At 34.5% G+C, this 21,528-nt stretch overlaps 2 protein-coding genes across 2 annotated transcripts in view; one reads left to right on the forward strand and one right to left on the reverse strand.

Annotated features, from left to right (window-relative positions):
* Window position 1: 1 nt before the first annotated feature.
* On the reverse strand, window positions 2–5,283 carry LOC107686174 (rhomboid domain-containing protein 2-like). The gene is made up of 4 exons (XM_016483073.1): window positions 5,004–5,283; window positions 2,683–3,087; window positions 2,382–2,532; window positions 2–1,407 (listed from the first exon to the last, which is right to left on the reverse strand). The coding sequence occupies exons 1-4, from the start codon at window positions 5,182–5,184 to the stop codon at window positions 1,005–1,007; spliced, it is 1,140 nt and encodes a 379-aa protein (XP_016338559.1). The 5' UTR covers window positions 5,185–5,283; the 3' UTR covers window positions 2–1,004.
* Window positions 5,284–7,095: 1,812 nt separating this feature from the next.
* The window catches only part of LOC107686175 (cell wall protein DAN4-like), a 16,915-nt gene continuing 2,482 nt past the window's right edge, over window positions 7,096–21,528 (forward strand). Inside the window, exons 1-30 of the mRNA XM_016483074.1 lie at window positions 7,096–7,338; window positions 8,865–8,962; window positions 12,320–12,834; window positions 12,938–13,007; window positions 13,117–13,149; window positions 13,241–13,308; window positions 13,706–13,824; window positions 14,173–14,194; window positions 14,298–14,335; window positions 14,443–14,567; window positions 14,933–15,038; window positions 15,167–15,225; window positions 15,388–15,429; window positions 15,541–15,608; window positions 15,728–15,768; window positions 16,002–16,044; window positions 16,133–16,173; window positions 16,267–16,394; window positions 16,476–16,593; window positions 16,762–16,853; window positions 16,952–17,171; window positions 17,375–17,531; window positions 18,108–18,278; window positions 18,520–18,642; window positions 18,748–18,793; window positions 18,894–18,997; window positions 19,092–19,213; window positions 19,755–20,026; window positions 20,156–20,255; window positions 20,424–20,707. Of these exons, the coding sequence (XP_016338560.1) occupies window positions 7,271–7,338; window positions 8,865–8,962; window positions 12,320–12,834; window positions 12,938–13,007; window positions 13,117–13,149; window positions 13,241–13,308; window positions 13,706–13,824; window positions 14,173–14,194; window positions 14,298–14,335; window positions 14,443–14,567; window positions 14,933–15,038; window positions 15,167–15,225; window positions 15,388–15,429; window positions 15,541–15,608; window positions 15,728–15,768; window positions 16,002–16,044; window positions 16,133–16,173; window positions 16,267–16,394; window positions 16,476–16,593; window positions 16,762–16,853; window positions 16,952–17,171; window positions 17,375–17,531; window positions 18,108–18,278; window positions 18,520–18,642; window positions 18,748–18,793; window positions 18,894–18,997; window positions 19,092–19,213; window positions 19,755–20,026; window positions 20,156–20,255; window positions 20,424–20,707 (3,493 nt within the window). The 5' untranslated portion in view covers window positions 7,096–7,270. The remainder of the gene's footprint in view (window positions 7,339–8,864; window positions 8,963–12,319; window positions 12,835–12,937; window positions 13,008–13,116; window positions 13,150–13,240; window positions 13,309–13,705; window positions 13,825–14,172; window positions 14,195–14,297; window positions 14,336–14,442; window positions 14,568–14,932; window positions 15,039–15,166; window positions 15,226–15,387; window positions 15,430–15,540; window positions 15,609–15,727; window positions 15,769–16,001; window positions 16,045–16,132; window positions 16,174–16,266; window positions 16,395–16,475; window positions 16,594–16,761; window positions 16,854–16,951; window positions 17,172–17,374; window positions 17,532–18,107; window positions 18,279–18,519; window positions 18,643–18,747; window positions 18,794–18,893; window positions 18,998–19,091; window positions 19,214–19,754; window positions 20,027–20,155; window positions 20,256–20,423; window positions 20,708–21,528) is intronic.

A 21,528-nucleotide genomic window follows, 5' to 3' on the forward strand; every position in this document is an offset into this window, starting at 1 on the left:
CTTTTTTTTTTGAGTGAGGCCTTATAAAGAATATTCATATATAAATGTTGTCATACTCTTTCTATTGTTTTATCTCTATGTGAAAAGACTGCAAGTATCACTTTGTGACGTACTGTAAAACTTTAGAGTTTGTTTTTGTGATATTGTGTATCAAAACATCCTACAATGTCTTACAGGAAATTAACATTTTAGGTCAGTTGTGTTTTTTTTTTTTTGATCATGTGATGTTTGTTCATTCTTATTTCCTGTTGTTTCAAGATGTTCTGCCACTCTTTTTATGCATTATTTCACACTAACGTTAAGTAGCAGTGAATGAGCAATTATGCAATCAACATGACTCCCATCTTTGGGTGAAGTGTTACATTCTGTTTTGACAATTTTTCACATTTTAGCAAATGGTCAAGTGTTAATTGTCACAGAAATGTGTATTTTCCTAACATTTTAAAAGGTGCATTTATGACAAGAAAAGTAAGTTCTTCTCTTATTTTCTTAAGCTTTTCTTGACTGGTATGCCTTTTCCACTGATTTCTACTTATGATTATACAATTGACTCCTCAATTCATCCCCCTAGTGAGCCAAAGCTGCAACTGCATAGCCCAGCATGGTGGTTTTAAAACAAGACAGCTTGCATTTTTGTAATTTTAAAACTTAATGCATTAATACTGCTTGGGAAGAGAAGTGTCATTGTGATATCAGATGTTTTGTGCAAAATTGTGATCCAAGTCATGCAATGTTTGACGATTAAAGAATATGCACAAACACTGTCTCGCCTCAAAATGTGTTTGTATGGACATGTTTAAAAAATACTGCAGTGTATAAAATGGACAAAGAATTTGTTAAAAAATGAATCAGTTTTTAATTGAAGGTACAAAATGTTCTTAAGCAAAACAGCAACTGTATAATATTAAAAACAAGTTAAACATCACTGCACATCTGGAGCCGTTTGAATTCTCGGAACAAGACATGAGGTATCAGAAGATACCTGCAGATAAGGCATCAAATCTCTAGGATGACAATGACTCCGGGGCTCCAGGAGGAGTTGTGGGAAAGGCAGGCACTCCAGTCTCTGACTGTGAGATCAGAGGTGTGAATGGCACTCCTGGCTGAGGTAGTTTAGTGAAGGGCTGACCTGTCAAGTTGACTGGAGGCCTGAACTGATGCTGAGCATATGGGGACATTGGCATCCACGGGCTGCCGGTGTGATGGCTGTGACCATGATGATGTCCATGTCCATGATTGTGACCAATGCCGACTCCAGCATAAGGTGAAGTAAATGTGTATTGCTGTTGAGGATACAGTGAGACGGGCCAACCATCGACTGTGTTGTGCAGGCTTCCTATAACTTGACCATTGGTGGCATTTACTGGAGCATAGGCCTGGACAGGGTACGACCCTGGTGGAGCGTCTCTGGAATTACAAATATTACAAATATATGTAAGTTCTTCTCTTATTTTCTTATCAGTTTCTTGACTAGTATGCCTTTTCCACTGATTTCTACTTAAGATTATAGAACTGACTCCTCAATTCATCCCCCTAGTGCGCCAAAGCTGCAACTGCATTAAAATGCCCAGCATTGTGGTTTTAAAATGAGGCGAGCTTGCATTTGTTTGTTTTTCAATCTTAACGCATTCAACTTAATTGGGAAGAGAAATGTCATTATGATCTCACAAACACTGTCGGGTGTTTTAAAGTCAGAAAATATACTGAGAAAAACCCAAACATGTTTTGGTTTTAGGGATAGTGCACCCAAAAATGAAAATTCTGTCAACATTTACTCACCCTCATGTCTTTTCAAAATTGTGTGACTTTCTTTCTTCTGAGGAACATGAAAGAAGATATTCTGAAGAATGTTGGGAACCAAACAGTTTCTTTTCCCATTGACTTTCATTGTCATATTTTGACAAAATTGATGGTCAAAATTCGCAGAGTTTTCACTTTTGGGTGGACTTTCTGTTTAAGACTGTTTTAAAGACCTGCATAAATAAAATGAATAACCTCCTTAAAGAACCTACTGACACAATCTTAAAATAAATGTTTCTCAGATTATTTTACTTAAAGGGGTCATATGATGCGATTTCAATTTTTCCTTTCTCTTTGGAGTGTTACAAGCTCTTGGTGCATAAAGAAGATCTGTAAAGTTGCATCTTTTTAGCAGCATCATATGACCCCTTTAAACAGGCTGTGGTACACATCCAACAAAGAATGCTTAAAAGATACCAACAATAACCAGTAAAAAAGGTTGAAATGCATCACTTTACTACTGCTGGCTGCTCAAAATGAGGAAGATATCTGCACTCTAACAACCTTCTACACACTGCAATATGAATACCGTAAAGTAAACAACAGGGTGACCATATGTAATTGTGGCATTGATCACTCACGTGAGGTCAAGTGGCTTTTTGCGCTCTTCAGTCGATGCAGGAATGAACTGGACACCAGGTATATGCTTTAGCAAGCGAAAAGGGAACTTCTTCTCCAAGATGGAAGCTCTAGATTCTGACATCTCTAATAATGAAAACCATCCTACTCCATCTAAAAGTACTAAGTTAAGGAATAGTATAAAAATACACTATACACTGATTGCACTACATCATAGGACTGTCAGTTTTACAATCCAGGATTACCGTATGAAATAAAATGAAAAAAGTCTGAATTATTCTATACATTTAAGATTAAGGATACGTAACATTCCTGTAACAATGGCCAGGACGTTGCAAAGGAAAAGAGTGTTTGGAAAGAACAGGGTTAGAATTATTAGAATAATCCAGGGGAGAGATGCAGAAGGCACACTGACGCCCATAATATACGCCTTCCGCATAACAGAATTGATGGTCATCATTCCCAGGACAGACAGGGCTAATGGGACGAGCCCATTTACTGAGCTCCTACTGGACGGGGAGAACAGCAGTGACTCCAGCAGCACATGTAGGAGTCCACAGATGGACGACAGCAGCAGTGACCGGTAGAGGAATCTGACCGTCCCGATTCCTCGCTCCAGCCCGCTACAGGAAAACGCCATCAGGACGGCACTTAGGAACAAAAGCGTCATATTCTTGTGGTAGAGGAAATAGGTGAAGAGTTTGTAGACTGTGAAGAGAGGGAACAAAAATTAAGTAACAAAAAATTAACAAAAATGGTATTTATGGTAATTTATTTATTTTAATATATGATAACATAATATAGCAAACACAGTGCGCTACCTAATCCAGTAAACATTACAAGATTTGATCCGAAGCAAAAAACGTATTTGGAAAAACTGACAAACAAAGGTAAGACTAAGTACTTAAGGTCTACAGTCAAAGCATTGTAAATGACATCAAATAAAAATGATGGATAAATAGGAAAATATTAATTTAAAGATGTTGATTATGTACATAGAAACAGCATATTTTTTATTTATTGCAAAATATGTATATATACACATATTTAAGTAGTTTAGAGCATAGGGAGGTTGACTTGATTATGCGCTTTATAGGAGTGGGCGGGAACTAAAGAGTTGTTTTGGCGGGATTTGCTTGACTGTTGTTTCCAAAAGGGCTGCGTTCAGCCCCGACAAAACGGTGCAAAACGTTTTTTAAACGGAAACGGTGGTGCGTTGAACACCCTGTTCTGATGACGCAAGAGTTGCAACTATGGCAGCTGAGAAGGTCATTCTTTGTGCTCTTTTTGAAGAATTTTCGGAACCTGATGAAATCGGTATAAATACGTGTTTAATACTGCAAAATATGCTCGATGTTACAGTCACTGCCCTTGCCGTCCAGAATAAAAGAGAACATTCCAATCGAGTGAAGGAATTTGTGCAAACTGTGGTTCCTAATTATTGTGATCCAACATTTGCCTCGCATTTCAGGATGAAAAGACAAACAGGTGAAGGATAATCTACCTCTTACCTCCGAGACTGTGCTATGATCTATATGACCTTATTATTTTTATTGTGAGTATTAGGCTTATCATTATTGCTGATCACTGTTGTTGTGCTATGTTATTGTAATATTTACCATTATATAATCAGAGGAATATAGAAAAGTTTTTGAAAGTGTCACTCCACAATACAATAGCAAAATATATAAATATGTATAGTATTTTTATGTTACATTGATCAGTGTCTAGCACACCTTCCTAAGGAAAGGATGGACCAGAAGACATTGCAATTACTAAATGATATTTAGACAGACTTAAAGAAGTTCCAGATCTATACTTGTGCTCTTATTATTTCTGTTATTTTGCCTTTAATGTAAATAAACATGTATACTTGCTCTTGTGAATTTATTTTGATGTTAATTACATTGTGCCAGCTGTCTCTTTAATACCGCGTGGTTTATATACATGTTGCTGCTAATTGGGCTGATATTTTTGACACACCCACCAAACAAGAGAAAACGCATCTCAAACCCCGTTGCACACCGTTTCCAGGAAACATGTCGTTAAACCCAGAAACCGTAGCAAATGTTGCGCACCGGTTTGAGCTTGAACGTGCCCCAGGGTTCTCACCCCCAAACCCACGTCATTGGTCGATGCTGCCCGAGACCCACCTCCAGTTTTTCTGATTGGCTAACATACATGAAAGAGGTGGGGTAAATCGTAGGGCTCTTTATTTAAATAACCAATAAACTTCATTTGCGGGTGGTACTGGAGGCGGGACATTCTCATTCTAGCGCTTTTATTGCTCAAAAACATGTCAACAATATTGTCGGTCCGTTTTCCCAAAAAGAGACTACATGTAAATTTAAATGTATTAAAGTGAATTCTGTCAAAGTTTAGGAGTATATTAGCATATAGCTGGCACCAGAGGTAAAAGACATGGACGGCAAACCACAAAACTCTTAATTTTGAGGTATTTAAGGCACGTTCTGCCCAACATACATTCATTAAGACAGTAATTGTGGGTCACAGGCTACATCAGTCTACAAAATGCAATAAGTTCAACTTATTTTTGTGCCTTGTAGAAGGAAAAGGGAGCTGAGGGAGTTATTTGTAACTTATAAGTTTTAAACAACTCTTACCATGGCCGCTGATGACAGCACTGGACTCCAGACTGAAAAAGTGCTCTGAAATATCTAAGTAATATGGGATTACAGTAAAAACACATGACAGCACGATCACAATCACTACCCCACAGGTCAACTCTATATCTGGTGCAAAATCTGCAAACGTCTTCTTCCAGTTTTTCAAAGTACTATGCATTTTCAGGATGGAGAATGTGCATCATTTTCAAGACACCCTTAAAGAACAATTATTTACTGAGAGCGGATCACTGAGAGTTCCCAGCACTTGAACCGCAACTTCCGTGTTAAAGGAAAGGTTAATCAAGGGGATAAAAATGCGCAGCCTTTGCGCAGATATGTGCAGACTCTTAATTGTTCAGCCTCAGACGGGTATCGTATCATGCACATATTACTTAAAACAGAGCGCCTAAAATAACTGTCAGCGAAATTTCGCTAATATAATATACCTAATATTTTAAGTGGTCACTTATAAATCGTCCTCTTTTTGTACTGAACCTCACAAAGTTCTTTCAGAATCAGAATGAGCAGAATGAGAAACAAGTATGCTTGCAAGTAAGCTTCTTAGTGAAGCTTCCAGTAAACAGAAAACATAATGAGCTATATGAGATCGGATCACTGAGAGTTCCCAGCACTTGAACCGCAACTTCCGTGTTAAAGGAAAGGTTAATCAAGGGGATAAAAATGCGCAGCCTTTGCGCAGATATGTGCAGACTCTTAATTGTTCAGCCTCAGACGGGTATCGTATCATGCACATATTACTTAAAACAGAGCGCCTAAAATAACTGTCAGCGAAATTTCGCTAATATAATATACCTAATATTTTAAGTGGTCACTTAAAAATCTAATAAATCGTCCTCTTTTTGTACTGAACCTCACAAAGTGCTTTCAGAATCAGAATGAGAATTATTTCCAACAAGTATGCTTGCAAGTAAGCTTGTTAGTGAAGCTTCCAGTAAACAGAAAACATAATGAGCTATATGAGATATTCTGTGTGTTCTGCTTATTAGGAAAACACCAGATCCAAATTAGGTTAAATTATGAACCAATATGAATTAAAATGGCATTATTAATTTTCATACAGATTATAAACCTAAACGTTATTTGCATATTCACTCAAATGTAGGCTAATATGACTCACTCATACATACAGTAAATCTGTTTGATGGGAAACAAATTAATGTGATGACTAATGCTTCTTGAAATCAATTGGGCCTGTAATATCCTATTGTTTCTCTCATTTGGACTTCCTGATACTTAAATCTAATATTGGGGAATTGGCTAATTGTCCATATCGTCACACATTTTATCGCTGTGTAATAAGCGAAAAGGGAATGTACCCTTCCCTGTGGGTCAGATGAGGAGTTGGAGTTGATAGGAAGAAGAGAATAACAATAGACAGAGATTACTGAGAGATATAGTATTATTGTTACAAAATAAACACATATCAAATGGGTTTAAACCTACACAGATTAAATCTAGCTCTTATGGATACAGGTAAACAGCCAAAAACAAAACATGGGGTAGTTGAGGTTAGGTGCAAACCCCACCCGCTCTTTGTTCAATAAAAGACAGGTGTACAAAGTCATGAGTATGATGCAGGTATGGGTGGAACAACTTAGACTTACGCAAAACCCAAAGCGATTATTACATTCCATTGAAATAAAAGCTCTGTTAAAAGCAGTTTGGCCTGTTAGTCCATGAAACTTATTTACAAGAGATAAATGAAACAGTAGCCACAGCAAAATAACTATGTAAAAGTATACAAAAGTGTTTGAATCTATTGCTTATTTCTCAAAAACATTTATTTGAATTTGACTTAATTTAAAATATCACTTAAAATAATCAAGCGATTTTTTTTCTGCAGTTCTACGTAGCTCCAAATTTAACCCAATATGTTTGAAATGTGCATAAAATATAAGGCTGTATACTGAAAAATAGGATTATTATAATGATTTATTGAATTACAGTTAACATTTAGCTTTGCTAGAGGGGAAGCACACTTCCTGTGTTTTGGAGGCTGGGTGTGTGTTGAAGTTTTGAGTTAAGGTGGGTGGTGCACACATAACGCAGTCTTCACTGATACATTTCACAACACAGTCAAACCTGAGTGTCTTTTCTCAGTTGCTAAGAAACTTTTGTCTGTCTTAGATTTTTCTGAAGTCTGGAAGGACACACTTTGGTCAGCGAGTTCCTGTTATTCTGTGTGAAACCAGGCTTGCAGCTGTCAACAGAGACACATTTTTGTGTGAGAGAAGAATATATCCATGGTTTGGTGTGTCGGTACAGATCATGATGTGAAGCACAGCAGGTTGTCTATGCAAGTGTCTACAAGGTATGTGGTGTAAAATGAATTAATATTAATAAATACATATTTACTGTTCATTTTATGATTAAAATTTAGCAATGTGCTGAATAAGACCTTTTTACTGTGCAAATTTAAATTTTATTATCTGTTGGTTTGGTAATGTTTTATGGATTGTTATTTACATCAATTTATTTGATATTATTTATTGTTAATTGCAGGGGTAGGTAGTAAATTTTTGATTCAGTTATACATTATAACTAAATTGTTATATAAATGAATTATATACTGAAACATTACTTTCATTTGTAAGTTATGTAATGAGAGACTATTAAACCACTGGTACCTTATCAAATAATCAAAATACTGTCTAGTTTAGAATAGCTTATATATGAAATTCAATATATACTACTTATCTGAAAGAAATTAAGACCTTTATCTAGCAAGGACAAATTAAACTGATCAAAATTGACATTTATGTTAATATTCTATTCTGTTCTTTAAAACTTTATATTTATGATTCCTAAAAATGTATTTTGGTTTCCACAAAAATATTAAGCAGAACAACTGTTTTCAACTGATAACAATAAAAAAAAAAATGTTACTTGAGCACCAAACCAGAATATTAGAATGATTTCTGAAGGATCATGTGACACTGAAGACTGGAGTAGTGACTGCTGAAAATATAAATTTTAAAATAGATGAAAATACAGTTAAAACAGCTATTTTGAATTGTAATAATATTTCACAATATTACTGTTTTTACTGTATTTTTGAGCAGAAGAGAATTTCAAAAACATTTCCAAGTCTTACCAACCCAAACCTTTGATTCACTTTTGGTAGTGTAAGTTTGGTAGTGTTCTTTTAAAAATAATCAAAATTAAAAATTATGAATTAAAAATATTTAGCATTAGTTTGTGCTTTTTAGAGTGAGATTTTGAACATTGCCGCAAAAAAGACGAAAAATACTGTCACGTTTACATTACATTTATGCATTTGCTAGCACCGTGCTCTACAGTTTGAGTTACAGGAGGGCTAATTTAGTTATTCATTACTATACTTTTTTCTTCTTAATGCCTGATCTGATAACATTTACTTTTACATTAGATTAAAATTTTACATTAGATCAGGTCAGTTGCATTTGTTAGAAATACACACCCACCATGGATTTTCCATTGAAAGCTCTTGACAAACCAGACTAAGGGTTAAACAAATGTTTGTGAACATTCTGTAAGTTCAGCCTTAGGTATTTATGAAATGTATTAAGTTAGGTATTAAGATAGCCATATTGAAGTAACTGAATGAAATGTGAATTGAGTTGTACCAGGAAGCGGATGTGTTTGAAACTTCATGAACTTAAATGTGTTACCTGTCCCAGTCTTTTGTTTGGGAGCCACGTCATGGCCAGTGTATTGACTTAAAGTGTCAATCGCTACAGTTACATTTACATCACAACAGTTAAAATTCACAAAATGTAATACTTATTACTTTGAAACATTTGAAGTCATTTTTTTGTGTCTGTTGCAAAGTGAGTGAGTTTTTTATATATCTTTTAGAGCAATGGCGACCAAACGATTGAATAGATGGAGCTTTGGATGCTGGAGACATCTGGATTATGTATTTTTCCTGCTCCTGCTCCTACTGTGCCATCCAGGTGAGGTCTGATGCTTGTATAAGACACACCTGTGATCATCATACAGCTCTACTTAATTTTAGGGATTGTCCTCCTGTTTGCTCACCTATTATGCCACAATAATACCCTACATTTGAGTTTATAGAACAAAGCTAGATGATGATGAAATATAACGTCTGTTTGCAAAATGTAGTAACATTACACAATGGCTTGTGTAACTTCTAATGGTGATCAATAGATCTTCAATATCCTGCATTTTGCATTTGGACATATGCAACCCAAAAGACTTCTATTGAAAATATCTAATTTATCAAATTTTGTATTACTAATTATGTAATCTATTATATGATGAGCTGCATGAACTTCACAAGTTTGTGTAAAACAAGATGATCATGATCCAGAATGATCCAAAGAGCATTCTTGTACAAAATTTGTTCACATGTTCACAAATATGTCCAGTGACCTGGAAATAGTGCAGAATTGTAAATATTTTTTATTCATGTTACATCATGATGTTTTTTAAGCCTAACATTTTCAGTTTATTTCCAGATTTTGTCCTCTTTTTTTTTTATCTTTTTTTTTTTACTTTAATTGTATATTAACATACACTGAACAAAATTATAAACGCAACACTTTTGTTTTTGCCCCCATTTTTCATGAGCCACATTTAATTATTCAAATCTTAGATGTTTACTTAGATCCTTCTATTATCTATTGAAACCCACAATAATATTTAAAATCTCAGTAAGCTTAATATATATAAAAATCATAATTTATTGGGTACTTTCAATTGGGAGGTGGCTGTCCCGAACCCTAACCCCTAAATTTCAACTTATGAAAATGATATTGAAATCATTTGTGTATTTTTTTTCCATTGTTGTTTTTAAAAATACAACATTTGGTGGAGTTTTGGTAGTGACATCTTTGGTTTTTTTTGGGTGTTATCCCATAAAATTTTCACGACCGAAACATGTCTTCATTGTTTCAGTAGTGACAAAAGAGAACGCATAATCTTCATATTTGGGGGAAATAAGCACAATTTTTGTTCAGTTATGCAGTTTTTTAGTATGTTTTAGTATGCAAGTTAAAATTCTGTAACGTGATGTGGTCGCTAGCAAAGCATTACTGTCGCTACTGAAAGTGTGCAGTCACTACCGAAACATGGGATGCTTTGTCAAAAATAAAGTATACTGAATTATCAACTAAGATGTCATGATAGTTTTTGGTTCAATGTATATTCAAACTAATGCATCCTTAACTTTGAAATCAGTATGATCAACTTTATGCCTTTTACAAAGAAAGATTGGATTCAGAATACAACAAATCTAATAAATTACACTTGAAATATTGTTAAAAATGTAATTGTTATTGATTTACCTCTGGAATTTTTTTTATAAAATAGCAAAAAATATATATTTACAATGTAGATGTAAGCAAAATCTTAATAGGTCAATATAACCCTTCTAATTAACTAAATTTCAACTTATGAAAATTATATTGAAATTATTTTTTTATTTTTTTCCATTGTTGTTTTTAAAAGTATCTTTTAAAAAGTGAAGTTAAAAAAAATTGAATTGTATATTTTCTTTGTAAATTATGAAACTTTATGTAAAAAAATGTGTCCCGCATTTTTCATGTCACTACCGAAACAGTGTATGTTTTCGTCCATTGGCCGAGACTGATTTTAACTACACCCCTAAATTTATGATCAGGAAATATTCCTGTGTCCCCCTCTCTCATAGCTACAAGGTGTGAGTAGATAGGTCCCATCATTTTGAGGTAAATTGTTTTCAAAAGTCTGAAAATCTGTGTGTAACTTTAAGTAACGTCACTACCGAACACCATTTTTTATTTGTTTTTAATTTTTTTACAATTAAGCACATTTTTTGGGGGAGTTATTCCATAACATTTAGTTTTTATATGTGTACCACTGTTCAGAACTGTGCTAGCTAACCATGTGCTGATTAGCATCTTTAAGCTAGGTTCAAAAGTATCTAAATTTGTCACTACCGAAACAGTGTTTCGGAGTTTCGGTAGTGACATCTTTTGTATCCCATAGAATTGTCACTACCGAAACAGTCACGACAAAAGGGAACACATAATCCTCATATTTGGGGGAAATAAAATTTTAGTACAGTTATGCAATTTTTTGGTATTTTAGTATGTGAGTTAAAATTCTGTAATGTGATGTGGTCGCTACCAAAGCCTTACTGTCACTACTGAAAATGTGCAGTCACTACCGAAACATGGGATGTTTTGTCAAAAATAAAGTATACTGAATTATCAACTAAGACGTTATGATAGTTTTTGGTTCAATGTATATTCAAACTAATGAATCCTTAACTTTGAAATCAGTATGATCAACTTTTTGCCTTTTACAAAGAAAAATTGGATTCAAAATACAACAAATCTCATAAATTACACTTGAAATATTGTTAAAAATGTAATTGTTATTGATTTAACTCTGAAATGTTTTTAATAAAATAGCAAAAACATTTATTTACAATGTAGATGTAAGCAAAATCTTAATAGGTCAATATAACCCTTCTAATTAAATTATTATTACTGTGTTTCGGTAGTGACAAATTTGGGGAGAGGACAAATATTCCAAAACTTTCTGAAAATACAATATGAGAATTAACTGCTCAATTACTAGAAATGTGTACATTGGATATTATACAATTTGCATACATACCCATTTTTTTGGAAAAAGACAAATTTTTTTCAAGACGTTTCCAACTCTGACTTTAGACCAATTCTGTAGAATGGCACATATATGAGCAGTAATGTGTTCAGACTATGTGTATTTGTCTGTATGTCTCTCCTAGTGTAAAGAAGAACATCTCAGAAATATTGTTCAGTATTCCTGTAATAGGAGCGTATCTGAGTCACGTAAAACATGGGCTGTGATCACTTTGAAACACAATAGCTTAACTGAACCAACCATACAAATACAGCTCAGTCAACCGGCTGGACATGTTTTAGTCTGGCACAAAACAAAAGCCAATTTTTGCTAATGCTTATGAATCAGCTAAATGGGCAGACAAAAAGAAAGAGATAGAGATGGATAAAGAGAGGAGCCCTTCATTACAAAAGCATGAAGTGAAAAAATAAATAAACCACTGAGAGTGATTAGATTCTTTGACAGACAAAATAATTCATAAATAAAGTTTCCAATACCTGTAAAAGGAATACCTGGGAAATTTAATTAATTTATTTGTTTGTTTTTGTTATTTATTTAAATTTTGATTCAAAATTAATTCAAAATTATGAATAAGATATGGACCAAATTACATTGTCTAATTTCTCATACCATGTTGCATGTTGTGATGATACATTTGATGTGATTTAATCATTTCTGTATTTTTTTTCATATAGTAACATCGAGCACAACAAGTGGATTTACATCCACCACAGAAACCACATATTCAACAACAGTGACTGGAGGACCCACAGCTACCATTACCACAGCACATTTATCTACAACCCAAAGTCCCGGTAGCTCATCAACAGTGCCATTAACAACAAGCTCATCTACCGTTCTAAATACAGCAACAACAATGGAAACCACAGCCACATCTTCTTACATAAGCACAGCGATCCCAGCAATAACACTTACGACGGAATCACACAGCACTGAGAGTCAGACAACTGAAACAACGCCACACACACTCACTGAGAACACCACAATCTCTACATCCACTGGAAACACGACTTTTGCTGAAACAACCACAATCTCTACATCCACTGGAAACACGACTTTTGCTGAAACAACCACAATCTCTACATCCACTGGAAACACGACTTCTTCTCAAACAACCCCAGTCTTCAGAACCACTGAAAACGTGACTTTTTCTGAAACAACCACAAACTTCACAACATTTACAGCAACAGTAAGTACTACAAATACAACATTATTACAAAAAAGCTCTATTTACATCCTACAATATGTTATCAGGCACCATATTAATAGACTCATTACAATATCATCTTCAGCCCGAACCATCAGCCTCCGCAAATATAACTGATACAACACCAACCGTTAACCAAACATTAACATCGACCGGTAAGAGATACAGTGTAAAGATCTCTGTGTGTACCACAGTTTACACTATCTATCATGTTCATTTTTACATTTTACCCCCTTTATCTAATATTCATTCGTTCTTGTCTAGCTACAGAACCCACACCTTGTGACTGCGAGAATGGTAAGTATTACAACTTTAGCATACATAATGGCCCGATTTTCTGTTAAATGGAAGGAATACAATGCATAACTGACTCTTTGGTTTTTATTAGCATATTACTGGATGATCGTTAAGGTAACAAGAACACCTGAAATTGAACCAACACTGATCCAAACATGGGTAAGTTCAGGAATGATACTCATGTGATATTGAGAATATTTGATTTCATTTTATAATATAATATAGATATAGAATATTATAGAAAACATATTAAAATGTAAATCTGTAGGTTGTATGTAAATTATAGACTAACTAAGATTTTGTTATATCATGTATATTTTTGTTCATTATTAGATATTAATTATTTTGTTAGATATATTTTGGTATTTTAATGTATAACATAATATTAAATATCACAACATTTTACACTATAATATTTTTAATAATGAGAGTTAACAGCTGAAGGATATATAAAACAAATACAGTGTCTAGGAAAATATGGAAAAGCACTTTACAGTTTTCTGTCATTCTTTGAAAAGCAGTAATTTAACTCAATCGTCTGAAATGTGTTTTCCAGCTTAAAGTGCATTACAGAAACAAACTAAATTCATGTGCAGTTTCCATACGGACGGTAGTGGAGGAGATCTCTGACGTCAGAATAATAGCAGCTGTGCCTACCACAACTACCAGCATAAGGTACAGTACACTGTAGGGACCTTTTCTCATGAATAAATACAGACAAATGTTCTCACTTTAGGCCCTTTAGACATGCCAGTACTTTCAAACTGAATAATATTTGAGTGTTATGTAATTTGTCTTCGTTCTTGAGCTTTAAATAAAAGTATGAATTTTATCATCATGCATCAATGGCTGTTTATTATTTAAGTGAATTCCTTCATTTAATAGGGGATGTTTAAAGCGCTTTCAGTTGCCATTATTTTTCTGACCTCAATTTACACAAAGGGTGAATCCACTGTCAGCAGGGCTTACTGTGCTTCGAAAAGCTGTGTAATAAATTAACCTGGTCTTCTTTCTGTTCTGCAGTACAGAGAAACCCAGGCTTAAAGTAAGTGCAGATTCAGTTGTCATTGCAGGCAGCACATTTTGGTATTTCATCAGATTTCATATAATAAGCATACACAACGTTTGCTTTTATTTCCCACTATTAGGCTGTGGAGGTCACATGCGATCCTAAAAATAGTACACAGTCAGTATCAAATGCTGCTCTCATCCATAGCAAACATATTCAAGCAATAGATCAAATGATTGTACTGCTGTAAGCTTCTCTAACATCATTTTGTTTCTTTCTGACAGGAATGCACAATGCAGTATTCTTCTGCAGCTGAGTGCACCTGCCAATGTTTGCTGCATTAGAGACGCTGTGATGATGAACTCGGAAAGTGACAATGTCAGTGTGGTGGGACAAATAGAAAGAGTGGGTTAGTAAAATTCTCCTAATTCTTGTCTTTTAATAATAATAAAATAAATGAATAAATAATAATAATAATAGTAATAGTATCAACAAATAATAATAATAAAAAAAAAAAGTTTTTACACATTTTATTTTGTTTTTACATAGAATAAAAGCATTGTGTGTACATTTTGATTTTTTCATCTTGTTGGTTTTGTTTTAAAATGTTGACGTGGACTGCAATTTCCACCAGATACAGTGCTAAAAAGTGCTTAAAAAGGTTTTACAAAATTGTGCTATTTCATACTAAAATACAAATAAATTGTATGGTTTTAATGTCATATAATCTTTCTAAAAGATGTATTTGAGTGGAATGGATATGTTTTTGCACAGGTGTGTGTGCAGGTGACATAACACAGATCTCAGCTGGACAATATGACAAATGCAATCAGACAGTCAAAGTTGATGAATGTAGTGCAAAACCACAGAACATCTCATGGTAAGTTTAGACTCAAACTGGAAAAGGATGGTGTATTTGAGTGAAGGACAATTTTAATTTAAATTATTCATTTCATGGTGGTGTTCTTTATTTCCCGTCTCATTTCTTGTCTTTTTTTAATTTTGTAGTGGAAACAGTACAAATGTGATCTTTACACTGGATTCTCAGGATAACTGCACTATAAGTCGTAAGGCTTCTGTTATCCTCTTTAGCAAAACATTACATTTCATCACTCAGAAATGTGACATACTTTAAAGACCTTTCTGGCTCATACTTCAAAAGATGAACAACTAGACATTTATAGTCAATGTGTCATGATTTATTACGTTTTCTTTTGTTTTCCCTAAAGCAATGCCAACGTGTTATTGTTCTTCACACTGCAAAAGCTCAAGTAAGACAAATTTATCATGTATGTCTGTAGTCAATGCTTCAAATATAAATGCACATGAAGGGTAAATCATAAGGTCCAAGGTTATATTTACACTTTTTTTCTTTATTTTAGATTTGTTCTATTACAGCTTTAACATTGAACTGATTACTATTACTATAATCAACAACCATGATACCCTAGTAAGTAACATGTATTGAAGTCAGATGTCTGAATGTTAATTTATAATCAGTCTATGAGTTACATAATAATTTGTCATAGTACTACTGATCCATATATTGCTGCTGTTATTTGCCTATAGGTTCCTTCTATGTTGAATTACTCAGAATGCACAAACACATCGTAAGTTAGACAATTCTTACTGTATCTTTTTTTCCTTTCAAATAAAAATGTATTTATAAACATTTATTTGCCAGACAAATCAATCCAAAGCAATTTATGATGCATTCATTTTACCATTGTGCGTGTGTTCCCTGAAAATCGAACCCATGACTTTAGTGTGTCTAGCACAATACTCTACCAGCTGCACAAAAGAAACTACTGAATAACACTCCTCTTTCTCTTCTCCATTTTAGATCTGCTTGTAACATTACGCAAACTTTCATAAGTTACAATCCGGTAAGATGTCTTGATGTCAGTCATGAAAGAAAGAGATGTTTTTCAGTCCTAGAATGTTTCAGATCTTCTAAATATTTGATTCCTGCAGGACTCAAGAGTGATTTGTAAAAACACGAAAGAGTCCAATGGGTACGTGAAAGGGAGTCTCGTTGCAGCATAATGTTTTGGTAAACTTGGTTTTAAAGTTGCTGGGTGGTTAATGCACTGCTCCTTCCTGTCCAGATCACTCTTTTGTGATGGTATAGTGAAACTAGACACAGCCATGGACTTGTGTGATATTCGCACGGCTCTAGAGGTCATCTTTAAACCTCAGAAAGACTTGATCTTTGATGGTGTTGTGAGCAGAGTGGGTAAGTGTCTTCTGATAACAATACATATATATCTGATGTATATCTGAATATATCTGATGATATGATTATGTTGATTTTCAGCTATCTGCTATGACCCTTCTTTGAAACCTTTGAACCAAACATTCACATGGGAGCCATCTTGGAGTGCAAATTTCAGTTCTGAAGGCTTCTGCATGGAGTCAAACTTTAATGATTACTGGTTAGTAGAGCTATTTGTGTCATATATGTCAATTTATGTATAGAGTTTGTGTTCATAGGTAATGTATCCCCAACGCACATATACATGGAATATATGTGTGGATGTTTACAGTATAATGTAAAACATGCATTTTATTTTTATTTAGTTGATTTATTATTCGTTTCACAGCTCAAATGGTACTATAGTCATTCCCCTGAATGGCAGCTGTAGTTCATCGACCACATTCCAAAACAGTACCACGACTCCTCCATCTTTCACAAGTACCTCGCTCTCAAACACAACCACTTCTATAAATTCTATTTATATAGTAAATCTCTATATATCATTTTTTTTCTCTCTCGTTTTTCTAATGGTATAGTGTCCACGACCACATCAGGGACATTAGATGCTGAAGGATTGCTGAAGTTGAGTGCAAATGCCTTGTCTTTAAACGCCACTCAGGTGGAGCAGATTTTATCACAGCTAGAGTCACTCCTCTCTGGGCCCAACGTCAGCCTGGCTCTGGCAAACACCTCTGTCAATATTATCAACAACCTCCTTGATGTTCCTGTGGCTGTAATGACTCCTTTCTCAAAGAGGTGAGACACACTCATCTGTGGCCAGGTTTATTAATGTTTTGTCCCATTTATCATCATATAGTAGTAAAAGAATTGAGTCAAGCCTTATAATGTCAACCTGGAAAGTACATTTACCTAAATTAAAATTAACTGAACATAAGATTTAGAAATAAATATTGTCTGATATACTGTAGACACTCAAGCTGTTTGCCTATGGTTCTTAGGGCTATTGGGGTTGTGGACACAGTGGGTCTTAAACTGGTTGTATCGGGGACGAGTCAGTCAATACTTTCACAGTCACTGGCTCTGGCAGTGAAGAAAGTCGATGGGACCAACTTTCAGGAGACGTCCTTCTCCCTAATTGAAACATCTAGCGTGCAGGTAACATCTCCATCATTAATTCTGATTCATCTTACAGACTATAGACAATAGAAATACTGCTGTTTTAAAAAAAAAACCCAGTGTAGAATAAAGTAAAAAACACAGATAAATAGTAGATTATTTTACTGAAATGTGGTTGCTTGAAATATAGTAAAAAAGTACTATTTAGAAATATGATTACAATTTAAAATAACTGTTTTCTATGTGAATACATTGTAAAATGTAATTTATTCCTGTGGTTATATTAGAATGATTTCTGAAGGATCATGTGACACTGAAGACTGGAGTATTGATGCTGAAAATTCAGCTTTGATTACAGCAATATATAACATTTTACAATATATTTGCATAGAAAACAGCAATTTTAAATTGTGATAATATTTCACAGTATTTCTGTTTTTACTGTACTTTGTGAGCACATAAATGATATAAAATATATATTTTTATATCACTTTATGTAATATTTATCATATCCATATATAGTACATTAATAAAGTGGTGATACATGATGATGAGTAAAATGGGTTTTATAGGTCCAAAGTAGCTGATTTGGTTCTGCTGTGTTTGGCATCATAGATTCGAAGTAACCCCAGCATGGAGACAGAAGACATCATGGTTCAGGTTCGGTCCACTCCTCTGGGTTCAGTCATCCTCCCAGCATCCCTCACACAGAACCTCACGGCAGAACAGCAGCGGCTTGCCTCCAGAGTCCAGTTCAACTTCTTCCAGAATAGCACCTTCTTCCAGGTCTGATACAGAGCACTGCTTTTGATTCAAATTAGTTCGATTTGTATTAAGATGACTGCTACATATTTGAAATAGCTGAATGGTGTAATGTGAACTGATATTATCTAGCTAGCACATCTCAAAATAATATACAGTATGCTTGTATTGCTGTAGTTATTGTGTTAAAAGCTTTAGTATAATTCATGTGAATCTGATCAGAGCCACAAGTATCTCTGAACTCTTTTTTTATATATCTATGTAGGACAAAAATCTGAACAGACGTAAACTAAACAGCGGGATTGTGGGTAGCAGTGTGGCTAACCTGAGCATCTCTGGTCTACAGAAGGAAGTGCTGATAACCCTGCGAAACACAGGACCCATTCCGGTCAATATGAATAGCATTAATATCACAACAAACAAACACAATAACAGATTTGTACTTTAATTCAGTGCTGCTTTCTTGTCTTACTCTCTTTTTATTCCTCCACAGGCTAAATATGTAGCTTCCTGTGTATTCTGGGACTTTGGATTAAATGGTATAAGTTCTTTTAATGTTCCCTTCATTAACTGATAGACTTTTTGTTTTGTTTTTTGTGGTTGAATTGTGCATTTTAACCAATGGTTATTGGTTCACAGACGGCTCGGGCGGCTGGAATTCTTCTGGGTGCCGTGTGCTTAATTCTTCTGCTGAAGAAACTCAATGTGCCTGCAATCACCTTACCAGCTTCGGTATTCTGCTAGTGAGTTACAGCAGAAAGAATTTACATCACCTGACAATATGATATTTCGATTCTTTGGGATAATAAAATTGTTTGGTTAAATCTTGCCTTACAGGACATTTCTAAGACTGAAATCCCTGTAGAGCATCTCAACATCCTGACATACATTACATACATCGGCTGTGGAATCTCGGCTGTTTTCCTGTCTGTCACTCTGCTCACTTATCTGGCCTTTGGGTAAGGATTAATTTAGGATCAAATTCATTTAGCATAATTTCACACTTTTTCTCACGCAGATATAAATAGGTATTTTTATACACTACCATTTAAAAGGCTGCATGGGGTCAGTATTTTTTTTTTGTGGAAAGCTTTTATTTGATCAAAAATACAGTAAAAGCCGTAATATTGTGAAATACAGTATTATTAGAATCAGCTCTTTCAGCAGTTTTTCAGAAATTCTAATATTATGATATTTTTAGAATATCTAATATGCTGATTTTGGTGCTCCAGAAACATTTCTTATTATTATCAATGTTGAAAACAGTTGATCCGATTAATATTTTTTGGAAACTGTGATACTTTCCCCCCCACTATTCTTTGATGAAAAGACAGTTCAAAAGAAAATATGTATTTGAAAGGAGTCTTTCAAAAGAACAACATGTAAAAGTCTTTACTTTCACTTTTGATCAATTTAATGCATTTAATTGCAATTTAATTTGACTCCAAACTTTTGAATGGTGGTTTATGCATAAAATATTTATTTTAAATGTCTCTACAGTAAACTGCGCAAAGACATCCCGTCTAAGATCCTAATTCAGCTGTGTTTGGCCTTGCTGCTGCTAAACCTGGTGTTCCTATTGGACGCCTGGCTGGCTCTGTACCCGGATGCCGTGGGTCTTTGCATCTCCACTGCTTTTTTCCTGCATTATTTCCTCCTGGCATCCTTTACATGGATGGCACTGGAGGCCGTCCACATGTATCTGGCCCTCGTCAAGGTGTTCAACACCTACATCTCCCGCTTTATGGTCAAGATCGGACTTGCTGGATGGGGTACGTGACTGATTTGTTACTAACATTTTACCTGCACGAGTTCATGTTTTATCGTTTGAAGGCTGCTTTTTTGAAACAGTTTAGTCTGTCAGAGAGCAGATGAGCTCATAATGTTTTGTTTCTTTAAAGGCATTCCTCTCGTCATAGTCATAATTGTCATAGCTATTAACAAAGACCACTATGGCCTTGTGACATACGGGAGGTATGCAAACGGGGTGACTGATGATTTGTGAGTAGTAATCCCAATTCTTCTCAGCACAATATTTATAAAAAATATATTCTATATAAGTTATATAAAATTATTTGTAATATTTTAATGTCAAATTAAACTGAATATGAATGAGGAAACATTACAGCTTTCTTTAATGCCCTTATTGTATTTTTTCTCTCTCTACAGCTGCTGGATAAAAAACGACATTGTCTTCTATGTTGCTGTGGTGGCGTACTTCTGTCTTGTCTTCCTGCTGAACTTTACCATGTTTATCGTGGTGATGATCCAGCTGTGTCGCATTAAGCAGCAGAACCCTCACAATGTGCAGAATCGCAGCGGCTGGCAGGAGATGCGCAGTGTGGCTGGACTCACCATGCTTCTGGGCCTCACCTGGGGCTTCGCTTTCTTCGCCTGGGGTCCTGTTAACCTTCCCTTCATGTACCTGTTTGCTATTTTTAACACTTTACAAGGTGGGTCCCAATTTGCACAGATGCTCTACCATTCTTGAAAGGCTAAATTTACCATATTTACTTTCTTCAAAAATGTATCTGGTATTACTGTGCACTATTTATCATGGCAAGTTATTATAAAGAAAAGTAAAAAGTGTTCCAGGTTCCTTGGAAAAAAAGATTTGACAAATTATATTATTTAGAAATGTCAAAGATAACTGTAAACTCGCTGTGGAACTACAAATATTGTGAAACCGCAATACAAATATATCTGAACTGCATTGGAAATTTCTGTCTTTAGGTTTATACATCTAACATTAAAGGTGGGCATAAAAAAGATACACTTATTACAAATTCAATATTTTCCAGATAATATTTTAATTTAATTTCGTTAATTATTAATTTATTTCATTCATTTTAATGAATTAATTGAATTAATTGAACATTAATTTTTAATAAATTTTTATTATACAAATTTATTTATTTGACTTTGGTACAGTAAAAATATAAAAGCCAGTTATTTAATTCCACATAATATCACATGATTTCTCACATAGTATAAAGTGTCTATATATATATATATATATATATATATATGGCTGACTTTATATTGGAAGGGGGTCCCTTGCAAGGTTATTAAAGTTGTCATATGATGCTGCTAAAAAGAACATTATTTTGTGTATTTGGTGTAATGAAATGTGTTTATGCGGTTTAAAGTTAAAAAAACACATTATTTTCCACATACTGTACATTATTGTTTCTCCTCTATGCACCCGCCTTTTTGAAATGCGTCGATTTTTACAAAGCTCATCGGTCTGAAAAAGCGAGGTGTGCTGTGATTG

This window comes from Sinocyclocheilus anshuiensis, unplaced genomic scaffold (genome assembly GCF_001515605.1).
Source record: "Sinocyclocheilus anshuiensis isolate Anshui unplaced genomic scaffold, SAMN03320099.WGS_v1.1 scaffold437, whole genome shotgun sequence".
NCBI lineage: Eukaryota > Metazoa > Chordata > Actinopteri > Cypriniformes > Cyprinidae > Sinocyclocheilus > Sinocyclocheilus anshuiensis.